The following is a 19,197-nucleotide window of genomic DNA, read 5'->3' on the forward strand; positions in this document are numbered from 1 at the left end:
AAACACAAGCTTAAAGAGCATAAATAACTTGGCTGTGGTAAACAGCAATGTGAACTTGAACCTAGGTTTTCTAACTCCAAATGCTAAGTTCTTTTCATCATATCACATTTCCTTAATATTTTATATATTCCCATTAAAACATCAGTAAATGTGTTAAATACTATATAAAAAAACCTATCAGAATGAATTAAACCATCTACAAACTAGCACATAGGGTCTGACCAAGAATAAAGCAAAGTGTGATTCACTGCCTAAGTTAATTTAGAATGCTTGTGTTAGTAGAGAATAAGCTCAGCTCAAAAGAGCAAAACGAAAAATAACCTATTTTGGAGTTCAGTCTTCATTACCTTCAGTAAATAATGAACCCAACTGCTCTTCATGAGAACAGGTGCTAGCCACCAGTCTACAAATAAAGTATCACAAGAATTATCCATACTATATATTTCATAAAGTTGCTTCAAGTGTTCTTTTTATAAATTCCATTATTTAATTAAGTTCCACCTAATCCACTTAAACATAAATATATTACACTAGGCAAGGCATTGATCCTAACAACATCCACGTGAATTTTAAGGTAGTAATGTTATGTTACTACAGAGATTACCTATTATTCTTGATTTGAATGACAGTGTTTGGTGAATTTAGAGTGCCTTTGTTTCAAGCATCTTGGGAACACTTCATATATTAGAAACAGAAAGGTAAGCATTAAGAAGAAAAAGCACTGACTAGATCGTCAAAATAAAGGCATGCTCCCTGATAACCCACATTTTAAAACTCAAATTAGTTCAGAATGGTGGTTAAATTCTGTCATCCTCAGGTTTCCAAGGTTTTAAAAGTGTGGTAGTGAACATCCTCTTTTCTGTTTTCAGTTACCTCACTCGGGCATTCTTAATTTTAGGTTCACAGACTCTTGGGGGAAGGGGAGTCAACCACTTGCAACTTTATGCAGAATGTTATGAATATTTCTGGACATAGACAGGAAGGTCCTTAGGGCTCATCAAATGCTTCTAGGGGTACCCATGACCATAAGTGGGTTAAGAACAATTGTCCTAAATCAAGTTAATGGAAAATATTTTCCAGAAGCAGAATGAAAAGGAAAAAGAATAATTCCACTTAAGTCCTACTGTTAAACAAAGAAAACACATCCATACATGTTAAGTCCATCACTGCTTTTGGAAAATCTAAATTATACAACTCAGTCAATTTCACTTGTAAAGATCACTAGTAGTTTGAGGTACAACCTGCATCAACTGCCCCATAGACTGTAGCCAAGCAGCTGGCCCACGGAGAGTGGACCCCCTTTTGAACAAAGGCATGCACATCCCATGCAACACTACTTGTCAGAACTAGGACTCTACAAGCATGGAACAGAGCAATCACTTAACTGGTACTCAGAAGAACCTACCACAGCCTGGAATTTAACAAGGCAGGGTGTTCTGGCAAACTGCACCAGGTCACAAAAGTATCAAGAAATTGTTCATTTCCTACTTTCCACTTTTTACCTATTTCTTCACGTTTACTAAATCAATCCAAAAATGCTTTTTCTCAGGCTGTGCAGAACTACTTTATTTCCATATACCATTCCAATATTACCCTTTTATAAACTGAAATATTCACAGACCTTAGGTTCAAAGAAAAGCCAAGATCTAGTTTTTCTTTCCTAGGTTCTATGTCAGACATCAAAGCAGCAATCGCAGCCCCACCTTCTACAGGAAAACAGTCGAATAGCCTGACAGCTCCCCTCTCCTTGGAAGTAAAAAAAAAAAATCTGGGCATTTTGCCTAAATCTCTTACTAAAACTTCCAAAGTGTAGTTTAGACAAAGGGTGGTAAAAAGCCACACATCTAAAATATCTCACGCACTGGCACCCTACACCCACTTTCGGTTTTTCTTTATCTTAAAACACTCATAGTCTATTACTTAGCAAAACTTTAACTTCAAAACCTTAAAAAGCATTTCATTTAACCCTAAACATCTTACTATGTTAGGAGAGACAAGAATAATAGATAACATTGCAAAAGGAAGCTATTCTTTACTATCAAAAATGAACCTTAACTATTACAACTGCAAATGGTAAAACCATCATATACATAGTCAAAAGCTACCAAGGAGAAAACACACGCACATAGCCAAAGGACTGCTAACAGGATGTAAAGATAATAAGATGTTCACACTGCTTCCAGAATAAAAAGACTGTAATATCCAAGAAATAAAATTACTCAGCAAAATTCCCTTTGAAAGTCAACTACAGAGTGGGTGTAGCTTAGTGGTTGAGTGCCTGCTTCCCATGTACAAAGCCCCAGGTTCAATCTCCAGTACCTCCTTTATTTAAAAAAAAAAAAAAAAAAAAAAAAAAAGCCAACTACAGAGCTAGCAAGAGAACATTTGATTTTGAAGCTCTTCCATCTCAGACATCATACTAAAAAAAAACCTTAAAAGATTTGCTGGAATATGTAAGAAACTGCCAGCATCTCTTATTTTAACTCATTTATAAGGAAAAAATAAAAATTTTTAAATCCAAAATTACAGTTTAGAACTTTCTTGAATTCTTACAATTAGCACCATCACCACCACCAAAAAAAAAGTCAGGACAATGAACAAAAGACAATTTTCAGTCACTTTGTTTTTCTAATAAAAATAATGTGAAGGCAAACTGATATACTGTACTTATTAATGAAATTATATTTTATCAGCTAGATAACAGACCTGGTTAACCTACTTTTATTTCCAAATGCTTAAAAGATAAAGTCTACCATGAGCGGAAAATAAAGTGTGAAAGGCTCATTAAATCTTGAGACTCTGGAGTCACTGTACTCAAAGGGGAAAAAAGAAATGCTAAAAGCAAGGTAATTACTTAAAAATTTGTCTGCATTAAAGATCTACAGCTCATCCAAGTAGCCCTTCCTCCTGTAGTTAACTTACTGGGATATCCATGATAGGTACATACGCTTTTTTTTTTTTTTTTTTTTTTTGAGGTACTGGACCTCGTATATGGGAAGCCAGTGCTCAACTACTGAGCCACATTGGCTTCCCTGAGTTGGTTTTTCTTTTGCTTTTTGTTGGTTTTTTGTTTGTTTTGTTTTTAGGAGGCAAAGGGAACCAGAAGCCAGGACCTCCATGTAGGAAGCAAGCGCTCTTAACTTCTTGAGGCACAACCGCTCACATATGCTTTATTCTTAAGACATTCCTCAAAAAAGAGGCAGCCACCATGATTTTAACACTAAAAAAGTACTGTGATGGGCTGAGAAACTAGTGGATTATGAAAAATGTTTCTGGTATGGTAATAATGTTAAGTATTTCTTAACCAGTACTGCTTTACCACCTCCCTCAGAAAATCAAAATCTTTCTTCAGAGCTCCAGAAAAAAAATAAAGCTCTGCTCCATTCCATGGATTTTTCTACCATTCAAATTACACTTCCCACAGCTTTTTGGTTTTGCTTGTAATTGAAATTCAAATGAGTTAGTCAATACCCTTATTTCTAACCTAAAGATAACCCTGAGGTATCATTGCTCCCAAATCACCACATAATACAGAAAGCAACCATAAATCTTAACATTTAATAATTGATGGTAGCACAATATTGTGAGTGTAATTCACAGTACTAAATTATATATGTGAATGTGGTTAAAAGTGGAAATTTTAGGTCATATATATGTTACTAGAATAAAAATTAAAAGATAAAACACAGGGGAGCCGATGTGGCTCAGTGGATGAATGCTGGCTTCCCACATACGAGGACCTAGGTTCAATTTCTGGCACCACAAAAAAAAAAAAAAAAGATAAAACACAGGATTATATACACAATGAACCCTACTGTAACCGATGGACTATAGTTAATAGTACGAGAATGTTCTTTCATGAAATATAACAAATGCACCACACTAATACAAGGTGTTAACAATAGGGTGGCTTATGAAGAGAAAACTACACCTAACGTAAAATATAGACTATGTAGTTAACAGTACAATTTTAAAGTTCTTTCATCAATTATAACAAAGGTATCACACTAATGCAAAGTGTCTATAAATGGGGGTGGTATATGGGAATGTTATTTTTTTACATGATTTTTCTATTAATCAACAACTTCTAATTTAAAAAATTTAGTTATCGATATACTTATTCTCCTCACCCCCAACCAAGAGCTTACAACTTAAAGGTCATAAAGCAAAGCATTCAATTAATAAAGCTACCAACAGGTAATTTTATGTCAACAATAAAAATCTAAAATTCTCTTCTTTCTGGGAAAAAAGAGCAAAGCTTTTCTTTTGTCAAGAACCCATCTTCTTTACCAAATTCAGCCATACCCATAAAGCAGATTTTAAAAGTTCCTAAAAGGATTAAGATAAATTAGATGACAAACAAAACCGGTTAAGGAAGAACATTCAGGTGTGTTCCTAAACATTGGCTAACAAACTATTCTTTCACATTAGCACAGTACTTGGCATAAAATGCTATAAAAGTTGGCGGCAAAGTCTGTAGTCATGAAGGAAGGATATTCATGCATTAAAATTTTTAATTTAAAAGAAAACCTAATATTTTAAATTTATAACAGGTATTAAAGAATGGACTGGTGTTTGGTGGTAAAATTCTAAGAATTTCTTTCCTTCATTTCTCTATTTTCCCAAATTTCTCTAATTACTTTTACTATGGCAACAAACTTCATGCCAGAATTTCTGGGTTTCTTTCTGTTGAGTTCATTAATCTAGAGTTCTAAAAAGAAAGGATGGCTTGACAATACTTAATATTTTCCTTGTTATTTATATTAACCATTCTTCTTTCTTCTCCCCCATGAAAAATTCTCCACACTCACATCTGGTTCACCAAATCTGCTACTAATTTCCTTACTGGTCCCTTTCTATAGTCTTCCTCAACCAATCCAGCGAAGCATGACCCTTCACCCTTCTCTGAAATCTTTTCACTCCAATCCATGCTGTAGATCTAGAACTTGCTGTATCTACTGGTATTTGACATATATGCCATTCATTTTCTGTACTCCATTATAAGCAACTTGATGGTAAGGATTATATTCCTAAATCCCAGCATTTCTAGAATAACGATGTACGTCACTTTACAAATCACCTTTTCAAATTCTTTTACATACATTTAAACCTTGTAACTATCCACAGAAGAATGATTCCTATTATCCTATTTTACTAAAAGAAATCAATTCAGAGGCTTTTCAAGGCTCTGTTCAACTAATGTAAATAGATCAAGAATATCTACTTACAGCACTAAATAAATGTAGCAAATATAAGAAACTCTCTGGACAGTGAAGATTTACAAACCTCCCTAAGTGCCAAACCCTAGTTTTCTCTATTGTTGCCAGGATTAGGAAACTCAAGTTAAACTCTGTCTGATGAGGCTAAACCAACTTTGTTCAACTTTGCAAAACCGACTTCGTCCTTGGAGCCCTTGATAAAGAAATAAAAAACTGCCAACACAGCAAATACGCCACTCAAAGAACAATTTAAAAGTATACAAAATTCTAATAAAATACTATGGCTTCTGTTCAGTACAAAAGAAAAGGAACATTTCCACAACAAACCACAGTATTACAAAACCTGAAGTCAGAATGCATTTTGCAAGAGCCATGTGACACACACATGACAGCTAAACTGATGGGTGGATTTTTAGGGGAAAATGTTAAGTAGAAATTGACCAAAGTAGCAAATAAACTCAACTTTTAGGAGAAATTCCTCTTCTCCTAAACACTTCTAACACTGAAGAGGAATACCAACTCCATCTCCTCCAATTATTCGTTTATACACACACACACACAACAGGAGGATTTTTAAAGGGCCAATGAAGAGAGTCCAACAAAACTCTTCCCAAGGAAAGTGAACACCAGTTCCCAGGAAAGGAGCCAGGTGTGTCACATCTGCTGTGGTGACTTTTTGAGTAAGCAAGAAAAAGAAATGCATTAACTTTTCATGACACGTCATGGAACCTCATTCCCTACCTGCTAGCACTCAAGTAGGTAATCCAAAACCCACGGATCTATCATAGGTACCATTCGTTTCTTTTTCAACCTGACAGCAAAGGAAACATACCCTGGCTTTAGTTTGCGGTTTTTTGTTTTTGTGTGTGTGTTTTGTTTTTTGTTTTTGCGTTTGTGTGTGTTGTCTGTGTGTTTTGACCTACAGAAAACAAAATGATTTAAGTGTCCTCTAAAAAAAAAATCACCTCACAAATGCCCGGGTTTTTTTAGAAAGCTGATGGGCCCTGCGAGTTCTTAAAGAACTCTTACAGGAAACAATTCAAAATTTAAACCGCTTCTCCCCATCTATTCATTCTCCTCAATCCCACGCAGTCCTGAGAAACATCCATATTACCTGCAACCTGGCGGGGAGGGTGGAAGAAGAGAACCACCAAGCTCAGGATTTACAAGTAAAGCTGGTTTTCACCCCGACGATCCTGACAGCTCCGCAGAGTGGGACGCCGGGTCTGGCACTGTCCTCTAAAGCTCTCCCTCCCTCCCCTCTCCCCTTAAAAATGAGTCCTCCTTCAAAAGTCACTGCTTCCAAGGAAAACTACCTCTTCCCACCGCCCTACCACCCGACTCCCAAACGCCCCAACCCCCTCAACTCCCCTGGGTGCCCTTCCTCCGCACCGGCTCCGCACTCCGGGCTCTCCCCCTTGGGCCTATCCAGGCCCCGGCGGCTCACCCCGCGGCGCACCCCTCCGACCCGCCCCCTCCCCCCGGTCGCCCCTCAGCCGTCAAACAATGGGGCCGGACTCCCCGCCGCCGACCTCTCCCGCCCCACAACCCTCACCTCACCCAGGCGTAAGCCTCCACACCCGCTCCACCCCTCCTCGCCCCCTCAGAGCTTCCCAAAGCTGGCCCACGGACCCAGCCGACCGGTGCTCTCCTGCACTCACTATTCGGGATTCATGCTGGACATGTCACTGCAGCTGCCGCCGCCGCCACCGCCGCCCTTGCTGCCGCAGCCGCCGCCCTGACTCGCCGCGCCACGAGTAATCGAAGAAAAGGTCTGAGATAGGCAGTTCCGGGAGAGCAAGCGTCTTCCCCCACTTGGTCCCCTTAGAACACAATCAGCAGACGCCGCCACTCAGCAGCCGCTTCCACCCAAAATGGCCGCCGGCGAACCAGGAAATAGGAAAGCCTTACACCGAGGAGCCTTTATACAACCCAGAGGGCGGCCGCACCCCGTGGCATGCCGGGAAAGAGAGTCGCGCGGCGCGACTGTAGACGCTGAGCGCCGACGATGCAGCGCGGCCGCAGGACTCCGTTTCCCGCCAAGCCCTGCGACTTCGGTGCATGCGTACTTGAAGGACTGTGGTCCGCCCCATTCCCCACTTTCTCACCCCTCACCCTCCCGCCCCTCCCGGTCCCCCTCCCGGCTGACTCGCTGGCTAGGACTTCGCTCCGACTCCCTCTAGCGGATTGGCTAAGGCCGAAGGCCCTGGTGATGTCACGAGTGAGACGTGGCAGCCGGGCGAGTCAGCGCCCCCCGGGGAGGGGGAGGGGAGGAGCGGAGGGCGGTGCCGGCCCGCGGCGGAGGATGGGGGTGGGGGGAGACCGCGGGCTTGGAGAAAGAAGGAGGGGCCAGAACCGGAGCGACGGCCCGAGTGCAGAGGCGAGAAAGGAGGCCGGGCTGCATCACACTCCTAGCGGCTCCGCTGCCCCAGTGGCTACTGTGGGCCTGACCAGCTTGAGACTTGATCTCGGCTCGTCCGAGGATGTCGGACTGAAGGTGGAAGGGGGAAGTAAGAGGGCTTTTGCCCACGACTTGCGGTCTCTGGAATACACGGAGCCGTTCTTTCGGTTCTCTTCCTCACTCACCCAGGCCCGCCTGCGCCCGGTCATCGTCCAGTGTTGGCCGCAGGCATTACCGTTTTCCTTCTTTCCATTCCTATTCCAGCAATTACCACCTCAGCATGGAGCCACAGCCTCCGAGTGGACTCTCTGCCTCTGTTTTCTCGCTTCCGCAAGTCCATTTGCACACAGCCAGGTTTATATTCCTGAAACAGCACTTCCTTCAAGATCCCATAACCTTCAGTGGCTGTACATTGCTTGGTCACAGCCCAGAGGCCTTAGTCTAAAATTCGAGATCTTTCCTGCTCCGGCCCCTGTCTTAATTTTAGTCGTTAGTTAATACTGAGCCATTCTGCAAGACAGGAGAGTAATGTGTTAGAACCATGCAATTCTTCAGCATATAATGCCTGGAAACTCCAGGAGTAATATTAACACGTTTTTAAAATCTTGTGGTCTTAGCAGCTTTCTTTAATCAGCTCAGGAATTTAAATCTCTACTAAACGTTAACACATTATCTTAGGTTATGTAATTACAAAGGGCATAGTATAGTACACTGTTCAAAGTTTATCTTCCAACTAGGTCTAAGGACAGAGACAAATACATCCCGAGGCTGATTGCAAAATCACTTTAAATTCCCATGACACCAAAATGTGGAGAGAAGACGTTTCTCATTTCTACACATTTAGTAACTAAACCCCTTAACCTCCAAATTCTACCATGTCTTAGTAGACAACTTCACCAGCCAGTGCACAAGAGTTCCTAAATGTTGACTTCTGAAACGAACGTAGCCACCACGCCAAGAACAGAACCCTAACAAGGTCAATGATAGATACCAAAAAGCGTTTCTTACCCTGGACTTTTTTTTTTAGGAGGTACTTTGGACCTCCTTCATGGGAAGCAGGCGCTCAACCACTGAACTACACCCCCTCCCCATCCTGGGCTTTGAATAGCCCACAATCCTTTCTGCTTACTGTGATTTCTTAGAATAAAAAAAAACAGAAAAGCACTCAAAGATGCATCCTGAGACAAAATTCAGTTTCTAATCCCTCTCCTTGGAGATATACACCTAAACTTCCTGTAAGTGCCTATTTTCTTTTCCAGCAAAGAATTACCTCCTAATAACTTTTAACCTAAGTTAGAGAGTAAACAAAACAATATAAAGCATATAGTTATTCAGCACTTAATAAATGTTAATTACTTTTCTCTGTCCCTTAACTCTGAAAGTTTTGGGTGTACGTGCTGCATACCCAGGACAGAAAGCATTTTATGTTTGTTATGATATTTTAATGGGCAAGATCAGAGGCAGCTCGGGAGTGGTGGATGGGTGTTTCCTTTCGCTCACTGCAACTTGCATGTTATTTTACATTATTTCCTTCCCAAACTTAGTGTTTAAAATTGTACATTAAAAAGTTTTGCTGTTGGGAAACGGACTTTGGCCCAGTGGTTAGGGCGTCCGTCTACCATATGGGAGGTCCGCGGTTCAAACCCCGGGCCTCCTTGACCCGTGTGGAGCTGGCCATGCGCAGTGCTGATGCGTGCAAGGAGTGCCGTGCCACGCAAGGGTGTCCCCCGCGTGGGGGAGCCCCACGCGCAAGGAGTGCGCCCGTGAGGAAAGCCGCCCAGCATGAAAAGAAAGAGCAGCCTGCCCAGGAATGGCGCCGCCCACACTTCCCCTGCCGCTGACGACAACAGAAGCGGACAAAGAAACAAGACGCAGCAAATAGACACCAAGAACAGACAACCAGGGGAGGGGGGGAAATTAATAAATAAATAAATCTTTAAAAAAAAAAAAAAAAAGTTTTGCTGTTAATGTATTTCATGATTACATGTTTAGGAGTAGCTTCTTTTATCATTCAGATTAATAACTCAGAATCATTCTTTAAACTAGCATGAGCCCTGTTGGCTGCTCTATTGATAAATCAGAATTCTCCTAGAGCTGTTTGCTCTCTCCTTTCTTTCTTCCTTTCTGTCTTGTTTCCTTTCTTTTCTTTTTCTTCCCTCTCTTTTTTTCATCAAATATTTACTACCTGGCACGCAGTATATTTGGAACTTGGAATTATGAGGAATACAGAGATGAATGACTACAACTCTCTGTCTTCAAAGAGATTACAAACTAATGGTAGAAACGTGTACACAAGCAAGATAAGGCCTAGAGAGGAAAATGCAAAAATAGGTTAAAATGGCAAGAGGTGAAGAAGGACAGCAATCAGCTCAGTAATTGCCAGGAACTAGGAATGGGAAGGATTTGTCAGCAAAGGGACAAGAGGTAACCATTTAGTTTTATGGAAATACAGTATAACTTGGTTATGGTGATGGTTATTCAAATCTATATGAAAAACTCAGAGAACCATACATCTTAAAAGGGTGAATTTAGCTGCATATAAATTATACCTCAATTTTAAACTTGGCATTTTAAAAATGCTATGAGGTGGATGTACAGTAGAGGAAGGAAACAATTACAACTCAAAAACTTGCAACAACTTTCATGAAGGAGGTGACATTTGAATTTGACCTTGAAAAGGAATAAAATTTTGATCATGGGCAGAAGGGGCCATTTATCCCAAAATGATGAGGGAATGTGAATAAAACCATAGAAATGTGAAAATACATATGTCTTTAAGGAATAATGATCACAGGTTCCATGGGAGATGGAACCTTAGATCATAGAAGCTCCAAATTCCTGCTAAGGAGTTTAGATTTGATTCAGTAGGCAGTGGAAAGCCATGGAAAGTTCTGAGAAAAGTGAGATAGATAATCAGGTCAATGTTTTAAAAAGAGCATTCTGGAGCTTTGTGAGGGGTGGAGGTAGGGAGATTAGTTAAAAGGTAATTAGATTCATTTAGGAAAGAGGGCAATTGTATCAAGAAAGGAAGGGAGACAAGATTCCAGAGAGGAAGAGCTGAAACCTGAAGATGTAGGGGAGGGGGGGGAGAGAGGAACTAACAATGACCCAGAGAGATCTGATTTACCTACCAGCCTGGGAGCCTAGATCCCAACAGGAAGTCAGAAAACCGGGAGGAGGAGCTCGGAGTAGGGTGGAGTAGGAGAAAGAGGGGCAGTGCTGTGTCGTTTGACGTCAGGGTTAGAGTTACCCTGGTGATGAAAGCACTAGAACTACCAGAAATTGTTCCCCTTCTCAATGTCACTAAAAATAGAAAATGGAACACAGAATTTAAGATGTCCAATGATTGTGTGAAAAAACATTCCTTGATTTCACATTTAATCTGTGGATAATACACAGCAGTGGTGAAAAGTTTTAGGAGAAATTGTGAAGCTGGAAAATGTTTCCAGGATTCTGGAACTTCCTAGTCACTACCCACCCCTTCTTTCATTCCAATGTCTTCTCCATACCCAACCTTACCCCAGACACACACATTCTTCCAGCACAAGTCAAGCTAATTCTCCACCCCTACTCAAACTTCCTCCAATCTCTCCTAACCTACAGAAAATTTCTTATTGCCTGCTTCTGAAGGAGGAAAGTGGTATCCATGTAGGCTTTTGCAATCCTACATCCCTCCCATTGAGTGCCCTTCTCCACCTTGAGCAAGACTTGAGTTAGGTGGGCATTGGACTGCACCATTTTGTGTCACTAAAATGCGACAGGAATCAGAGAACACTGATGCCAGACAGAACCTTGGAAAACATTTACTTGTGTACTAGTTTCCTAGAGCAGCTGCAATGAATTTCTACCAACTGGGAGGCTTAAAACCACAAAAATAGTTTCTTTCACCATTTTCGAGGCTCAGAAATCTATAGGGAAGGATCCTTCCTTGTCTCTTGCTAGCTTCCAGTGGTTCAGACCGGCAATCTTTGACATTCCTTAGCTTGCAGATGCAGTACTTCAATCTCTGCCTCTAATATCACATGACATTCTCTCCTCCTGTGTCTCTGTATCTCTTCTTTTTATAAGGACACCATTCATAGTGGATGAAGGGCCCATCCTACTCCAATATATAACTCTAACTTAACTAGTTACATTTGCAACAACCCTATTTCCAAATAAGGTCCCATTATCAGGTACTGGAGGTTAGGATTTCAACATATTTTGGGGAGAACACAGTTCTTTTTACAGACCAGAAAACTGAGCCTTGTGAATGAGTTAATGACACAGCAGAATAGAATCCGTGTCTCCACTGCATTCCAGTGCTCTTCTCACTGCCTTTGAAATTATTTGTTTACGCCCCAGGATGGAAGTATCAGAGAACACTAAAGAGAGATAATGGTCTTATCAAACTCAATCATCATTTTAACACATTAGATAAAAACCAGAAGACGTCTATTCTGTCAATAATTAATCTCTGGTTTCCCCAACAGTGCTCTGAAGATTTCCAGAATCAACTATCTTCCACTTATTCTTCTGTCAGAATTCTGCATATTCCTCAAAGCCCAAGTCAAATCCCACCCTTTCCTGGGAACCTTCCCTGATCACATCAACCTGAAGTGGGCGATCTTCTTTCTGATCTACACCAGCTCTTATTTGTACTGTGCATGGAATGCCTCAAACCACACAGTCTCATTCAATAGCCATGAACCACTATGGGTATTTAAATTAAAGTTAAAACTCAATTCAGTTTGTTACATATCCACATTCCAAGTGCTCAACAGTCTCATATGCCTAATGCTGCCATATTGGCTAGCACCAGTGTGAGAACCTTTGCATCATCCCTGAAAGTTCTATTGGACAACTTTGCATAATATTAGTTATAATATTTTATGTATAAGTTATATTTTTCCAGCTAGGCTATGAGCTCCTTGAGGGCAGGAACCCTGCTTTATTAAACTGTGTCCCTTCCCACTTAGCACAGTGCTTTGTATCTAATAGATGTCCAATATATTCATGGTTTGGGTCCCCAAGAGATAATTGCCTTATTAATAAGCTTTAGGATTACATAAATTTGTTTGCTTCTTCTTCAGCCAAAAATAGATCTTAGCTCATCTTCCTGAAAAGTAAAACAATGCATTGAAACCTCACAGATAAGAAATTCCTATCCATCCAGGCATGGTCAAAAGGAAGAAAAGAGGCTAAGGAAGGGATTGCTTGAAGTGTTGTATTCCTGCCATAGATATCAAACTCCATGCTTCAAGCCTTTGAAAAGAACTTCCATCTGCAGGCCTACTTCCCTGACTCCCACTTCTCATGGGGTTGTCCCCAATTTGAAATATTCCCGTGAGGTCAGGGTGCTGCTGAGTCCACCTCAGGGTTCAACTCCAGGCAGAGTGCCCACAGGTGTATTAAAACAAATTGAAAATTCCCAAAATAGGTCTCAAAACCATTCTACATTCCCTGGGTTCTCCTGGACTTGGGGTAACAAAGGGATCTGGTAGACAATCTAGGACTATTTCAGGGCATACCCAAATAGCTAGACCTTACCCCATTCTTGTCCACAACAGATCAGGAGGGTTTTTGGACTTAGTTACTAGAGCCTAATCTTTTCCAGAAATCCACTAGCAAGCAAGAGCTGAATCTTGCTTGATTATATTCAGTCCAGTATTTTCTTACCTACCAGCTGTCTCTAATTGTTTTAAGTGTAATCTTCATACCTTTGAAGGCAGAGACCTCATTGTCATCATTGCCTTACACATTTTTTTTTCTTTTTTTTTTTTTTTTTTTTTTTTTAAAAGATTTATTTATTTATTTAAATTCCCCCCCTCCCCTGGTTGTCTGTTCTTGGTGTCTATTTGCTGCGTCTTGTTTCTTTGTCCGCTTCTGTTGTCGTCAGCGGCACGGGAAGTGTGGGCGGTGCCATTCCTCGGCAGGCTGCTCTTTCTTTTCAAGCTGGGGGCTTTCCTCACGGGCGCACTCCTTGCGGACGCGGGGGACACCCTTGCGTGGCAAGGCACTCCTTGCGCGCATCAGCACTGCGCATGGCCAGCTCCACACGGGTCAAGGAGGCCCGGGGGTTTGAACCGTGGACCTCCCATATGGTAGACGGACGCCCTAACCACTGGGCCAAAGTGCGTTTCCCCCTTACACATTTTTTTGAGATGATTAATGAAGCTGTGCTTGTAAAAGTGCCTGCCATGGAGGAGGCCTAAAAAATGTAAACATTTTCACTCTCCCCAGCATCTAGCCCTGAACTCTACTTCCTTTCTCCACCTCTCCAAGTCCTGCCCCTTTCTTTCCGTGAATCTCTCCTGACCTCACCCTAGTGGGAAATGGTCCTTCTTTCCTGTGAACTTGCCCTGCCACACTGCCAAGTGCCTCACTGCTCTGTTAGTGTGGGTATTGCTAGCTACACTTCTGTGTTTGTTTATACCTTCTTCCAGGGTGGGCTCTTCTTGAGGATGTTATGCTTTTTTGTGTCTTCAGGGCTTAGCCCATAATAGATGTTCAGTAAATATCTATTGTTTGATTTGTTTGTAAAATCAACAAATATATTTCAATAAATACATAGTCATTTATATTGAATACCAGTCATTGTTCATATCTCTCCATGATATATTCAGGGCAAAGGCCTTTAAAGTACCTTTTTTATATTCATATGTTTCAAAGCACTTTACACTTTTATATTCATATATCTCAAAGTGTAGGGTATTCTAAGTGCTGAGTAAATGTTGGATGAATGTTCTAAATAAGTCCTATAAAAAGCAAGTCACAGTCCATGAAACTACACTATACAGTGACCCCGAAGTTAAATCATGGGCTAGAGTTAATAGTTTAATTATAAAATGTACTATCATCAATTGTAACAAATGTTCCAAACAATGCAAGTTGGGATTCTTTTTTTAAAAGATTTATTTTATTTATTTCTCTCCCCTTCTCCCCCATTGTCTGCTCTCTGTGTCCATTCACTGTGTGTTCTTCTGCGTCCGCTTACATTCTTGTCATGCAGCACCGGGAAACTGTGTTGCTTTTTTTGTTGCATCATCCTGCTGTGTCAACTCTGTGTGTGTGTGACACCACTCCTGGGCAGGCTACGCTTTTTTCCTGTGGAGTGGCTCTCCCTGTGGGGTGCAGTCATTGCACATGAGGCACAAATCATCAATTAAGAAATTTTTTTAAAATATTTATTTATTTATTTATTTTTCTCACCTTCCCCCCCCCACCCCGGTTGTCTGATTTCTGTATCTATTTGCTGCGTCTTCTTTGTCCGCTTCTGTTGCTGTCAGCGGCACGGGAATCTGTGTTTCTTTTTGTTGCATCATCTCGTTGTGTCAGCTCTCCGTGTGTGCAGCACCATTCCTGGGCAGGCTGAACTTTCTTTCGCACTGGGCGGCTCTCCTCACGGGGTGCACTCCTTGCGTGTTGGGCTCCCCTACGCAGGAACACTCCTGCGTGGCAGGGCACTCCTTGCTCTCATCAGCACTGCACATGGGCCAGCTCCACACGCACGGGTCAAGGAGGCCCGGGGATTGAACCGCGGACCTCCCATGTGGTAGACGAACGCCCTAACCACTGGGCCAAGTCCGCCGCCCGATTAAGAAATTGATGGCTCTTCCAATGGGGTCATTCCAATGCTGCTCCCTTGGCACTATCTATGGGCAATGCAACATAGTCATCTTCACAGTGTTACTCCAGTTGAAGCTGATCAACCAACCAAGCCACAATGACATATTATGTGGCCTAAGAAACTCACTTGTACTCCCTTTCAAACAATGCTTACTCTAGTGGATAGCCCCCTTATCACCTAATGGTGATGTTAGAAAGAAAGCTGTACCTGTAAGAAAACAAAAGCTCACTCAATTGTGGAGGAGTAAAGAATTTTATTAACGATCTTGCAAGAATGGACATACGACCTGGATAAAATGGCCAGCGCCCTAAACAGCAAGAAACATGGACATTTATACCCTAAACCTAACACACAGGTCCCTCCCCTGTTCCCCATTGATTGGGTACCTCAGCGGTTACAGCCTATCCGAATCATCTAATAAGTTCCAGGGTCTTCGCTCTCAGTTGCCACTCTTGCATTCCCTACACCCTCGAAGGGCTCTGCACCACTTTCATTCCTGGTGTGCTTTTCAAATTTGGTGCCAGTTTTTCACTATTGGCCCCACCCCCAGCACTCACCATTGGCCCTTCTCACTTTGGCCCTGCCCCCAGCACTCACCATTGCCCCCCTGCCATTTTGGCACCACTTTTCAAATTGCTGGCACACCAAAGCCCCTAGAACCCCTTTCACTCCCTCCTCAAAGGGCAGAGATGACTCTGGCTTCCCCTTTGTGAAAATTAAACTTAACGTTTTCCCACAGTGATTCCATGTAACTAAGCTGAGCAAACCAAAACAACACACTGGCAGGTAATCAACTGTATTACAACTGTATATATAACTGTATTATATGAGGTCACAATCAGAGATCCATGTAAACTCTTATACAGTTGTGTAATATTTTCTGGAATTGGGTTAAAGTAGAAGGATGAGAAAGTGGAGTTACCTTTTCCCACGTTGCCATAAAAGGCTCATGCAGGAAGTCCTATAATAAGTTTTGCTCCCATACATTCCATGAAATCCATTTTAGTTTGTCATCTTTTCATTGATCCACTCAACAAAATCACTCAACAATTATTTATTGAGCAACTATTCTGGTCTGACACAGAAGATACAGCAGTGAACAAAACTAACCAGGTCTATGCCCTCAAGGCAAATTTAAATTCTTATGGAAGAGGGAAGCAAGCGTAGCTCAGTGGTTTGAGTGCTTCTCATATACAAGGACCCAGGTTCAATCCCCAGTACTTCATAAAAATAATTAAATAAAAATAAAATTGCTGTGTTTAAAAAATAAATAAATTTTTATGGGAGAGATTTATCACTCAACTTACTATTTTTCCTTAAAATTTAAGGCATCCTTGATTTCCAACATGGATTTAATAACAGCTTTTTAGGAAAAAAAAAAGAAGTGCTACCACATTAAATATATACATTGCTTGAATATAAATATGAAATTCTTCCCCCAAAAAATATCATCTAAGAAGTGTGTTGATAAGATAAAATTCAGTTTATTGCTAGTATGGTCACAGAGAGCACTATCTAGACAGAGTCTTAGTAGTGTCTCAGAGGGCAAAATTAGGCTATTTATTGAGCTTTTAAAGTCTGATTCAAGATTATTCTTTCAGTGGGGGGAGAGGGAGGTGTTAATATTGGATAAAGATCATGAAAAATAGTTTAGGATTGGCAGATACAGGAAGGTGAAGAATTTGATGCCAGGTATCCAAAGAGTCTTGGGATATAAACTGTCATTTGATGTTCTCTTCTGAAGCATTCGTGGACATTTTCAGGAAGTTCCTGGAATGAACAATGAAGTTATTGCAATTTTTATTTTCCTGGACAAGAGTTTCCTGGAAGAGTAAAGCTATGTTGATGAGGGCAGTGAAAGAGTAAAGTCATATTAATATTTACAGTAAGTTACACAGATGGTTTGGTTTAATTTTTAAAGATTTATTTTATTTATTTCTCCCCACTCCCTCATTGTTTGCACTTGCTTTGTCTGTTTGTCTTCCTTGTTTCTTTAGGAGGCACCAGGAATTGAATCCAGGACCTCCAATGTGGGAGTGAGGTGCCTAATCACTTGAGCGACCCCCTTCCCTGCTTTTGTTGTGTCTCTCATTATGTTTTTCTTCTTGTATCTCTTGTTGCATCACTTTATTGCATCAGCTTGCTGCACCTGCTCATTGCATCAGCTTGCAGCCTTGATTGTCCTCTTTAGGAGGTACTGGGAACTTCTACTCCCTACTTTGTGTGTCTCTCATGTTTTTCTTCTTTGCCTCTTGTTGCATCAGTTTGTCATGCCTGCCTGTTTTGCCAGCTCGCTGTCTTCTTTAGGAGGCACTGGGAACTGAACCAGGGACCTCCCATGTGGTAAGTGGGAGCTCAATCACTTAAGCCACATCTGCTTCCCTGTAAATGGTCTTGATTCTCATAAATGTGGGGGGAAAAGTGCATCTTAGGAGAAATAAAATGATTACACAATTTAAAGATATACGATTCTAATTGTGAAATGCACTGTGGTGGAGAAATATAGGGTGCTATGGTTGCATATAACTGGAACAACTCATCTACTCTGCAGAAGTCAGAAAAAGCATCATTGAGGAACTTGGGTTTGAACTGAGTTCAAAATGATGACTGGGAATTGGCTAGATGAAGGGATGGACAGGAGGAGGTGGGAGGATGGGATAGCATGGGCAAAAGTCCTGTAGCAAGAAGGAGCACAATTTGAGGACTTATCCGAAGATCAGCCAGGCTAGAGCACAGAGTGTGAGAGCAAAGAGGCACACAGTGAGGCTGAAGAGGTGGGTTGAGTCATAACTTTCCACTGTTGTGCTTCAGAGTGATCTTTTTTATTTTTTATTTTTTTGTCTAAAAGTACTTCAGGTTCTGAGATCTGAAGACTATATCCCCAGAATCATGACCTGACAATCTCACAGCCGTAAAAAGAGTGACAAGTGAGTTTCCATGCTGGGCTACCATAATAACATCAGATTCAATTTGTTGCCTAACAATGGCAAAAACAGTTCCAGAATATGTGAGCTCAAACTTGTGATCAAACAGTTTGTCTTGATTCTGGTTTGAGATCTGGCCAGGCCCAAAAGGAAGGAAGGAAGAAGAGGCCGGATAAGTTTAAGTTACGAGAGGAGTTATTTCCCAAGTGCTTGATTTATAAATGAGCAAAGCAATTTGCAAAAACTGGGGATAAAGACCTCTGTTTTACAGTGACTTGGGTTTTTATATACAAGCATTTATTAATTTTAAAAAACTTACTGAATGTATATAAGGTACAAACTGCCATGCAGGATCTTGAATAAAGCATGTTTCCTAACTTTAAGGACTCTAAGCAGATAAAGGTGGGTTTAGAACTACAAGGTCAAGTGAAATTCTTTATTCAGGTGCCTCTTTGGTTGTTCTGGTTATCTGTAGCCACATAAGAAACTAACCCTAAACAATCATTCATCTCTTACGGTTTTATGGGTTGACTGGCTTCAGGTGAGCAGTTCCTGCTCGTGTCTCTCATGCAAATGCAGTTATATATCAACTGGGACTGCAGTCAATTGAAGGTACATCTAGGCTAGGCATCCAGGATGACTCATTCCCCCAACTGGTGGTTGATGCTGTTAGCCTGGAGCACAGCTGAGGCAGGCACCGAGAGTATCTACGTGTGGGTCTCCATGTGTCCTGGGCTTCTCACAACGTGAAGGCTTAGTTCTAGGAGAAAGAAGCCCAAGAGCAAATGTTCCAGGAGAGCAGGAGCAGAAGCGGCCAGGCCAGTTAAGGACTCTGTCCCGGATTTCTCTTGTGTTACTTCTGCCACATTCTTTTGGTCAAAGCAGTTACAGGACCTCCTCAGATTGAAGGAGATGGAGAAATAGACTCCAGTTCTTGTGAGGGAGTGGCATATATGGCAGCAGTCTTTGGCAAGCACAATCCTAGTGACAGTATGTGGAAAGAACCATGTGCCAAGCCTGATAGGAAGGATGGAAGGGAATCAA

General features: G+C 41.5%; 1 protein-coding gene across 1 annotated transcript in view; it reads right to left on the bottom strand.

Moving 5' to 3' along the window:
• The window catches only part of RAB1A (RAB1A, member RAS oncogene family), a 31,655-nt gene extending 24,468 nt beyond the window's left edge, over nucleotides 1-7,187 (bottom strand). Inside the window, exon 1 of the mRNA XM_004470967.5 lies at nucleotides 6,881-7,187. Coding sequence (XP_004471024.1) covers nucleotides 6,881-6,903 — 23 coding nt within the window. The 5' untranslated portion in view covers nucleotides 6,904-7,187. The remainder of the gene's footprint in view (nucleotides 1-6,880) is intronic.
• Between the last annotated feature and the right edge of the window lie 12,010 nt (nucleotides 7,188-19,197).

The sequence above is a fragment of the Dasypus novemcinctus genome, chromosome 17 (genome assembly GCF_030445035.2).
Source record: "Dasypus novemcinctus isolate mDasNov1 chromosome 17, mDasNov1.1.hap2, whole genome shotgun sequence".
Classification (NCBI taxonomy): Eukaryota; Metazoa; Chordata; class Mammalia; order Cingulata; family Dasypodidae; genus Dasypus; species Dasypus novemcinctus.